This window comes from Scomber scombrus, chromosome 10 (assembly GCF_963691925.1).
Source record: "Scomber scombrus chromosome 10, fScoSco1.1, whole genome shotgun sequence".
In the NCBI taxonomy this organism is placed as follows: Eukaryota; Metazoa; Chordata; class Actinopteri; order Scombriformes; family Scombridae; genus Scomber; species Scomber scombrus.
In genome coordinates this window covers 32,432,346-32,433,038 of record NC_084979.1, presented here as the reverse complement: position 1 = coordinate 32,433,038, position 693 = coordinate 32,432,346, and the positions used below count along the sequence as shown (strand labels likewise).

Sequence of the window (693 nt, the reverse complement as noted above, 5' to 3'; positions counted from 1 at the left end):
TGCTGCCTGCATGTGCCTTCATCTGTCACACACACACACACACACACACACACACACACACACACACACACACACACACACACACACACACACACACACACACACACACACACACACACATCCCACTGCTCAGAGGTTAAAACCTGTGTGTGTTTGCAGAGGTCCGATCTGGGACGGCTGGAAGGGCTAAGCCTCCTGATTGGCTGAAGCAGGCTTCTGACCCCGCCCCCAGCAGCCTGAAGGACGTGGTCGTCGTCACGGCGACACCACTCCGCGGCCACGCCCCCAACTCACCTGTCAGCCAATCAGCCTCTGCCATCCCTGTGACATCACCAGGCCCTCCCACCCTGCTGCTCAGGGAGACGCTGGGACGCAACTCTTCATCAGCTGCTCCTCCCTCCTCCTCTTCATCCTCCTCCTCCTCTTCATTCTCTTCATCCTCCTCAGAAGCTCTGCTGTTTTCCTCTGAGGAGGGCAGCTCCAGCTGGAGGAGCCGGGGAGATGAGGAGGAGGAGGATGAAGAGGATGAAGAGGAGGAGGAGAGGTAGAGGATGGGCCAGGCAGAGCTTCCTCTCATCCTATCAAATCATTCGGTCTTTAATCTACGGCGGCGTATTCGGGCCATATATGTAAAAAAAAAAAAAACTGTCCTGAAGGGGGGGGGGGAGATTAAAGTCGTTAATGTACAAAAAA

The 693-nt window shown here is 55.1% G+C and overlaps 1 protein-coding gene across 1 annotated transcript in view; it reads left to right on the top strand.

The window, feature by feature from the left end:
* sulf2b (sulfatase 2b) overlaps positions 1-301 on the top strand; it is a gene marked incomplete in the record, with an annotated part of 73,757 nt that extends 73,456 nt beyond the window's left edge. The window contains 1 exon segment of the mRNA XM_062427478.1: positions 160-301. Coding sequence (XP_062283462.1) covers positions 160-190 — 31 coding nt within the window.
* Positions 302-693: the final 392 nt, after the last annotated feature.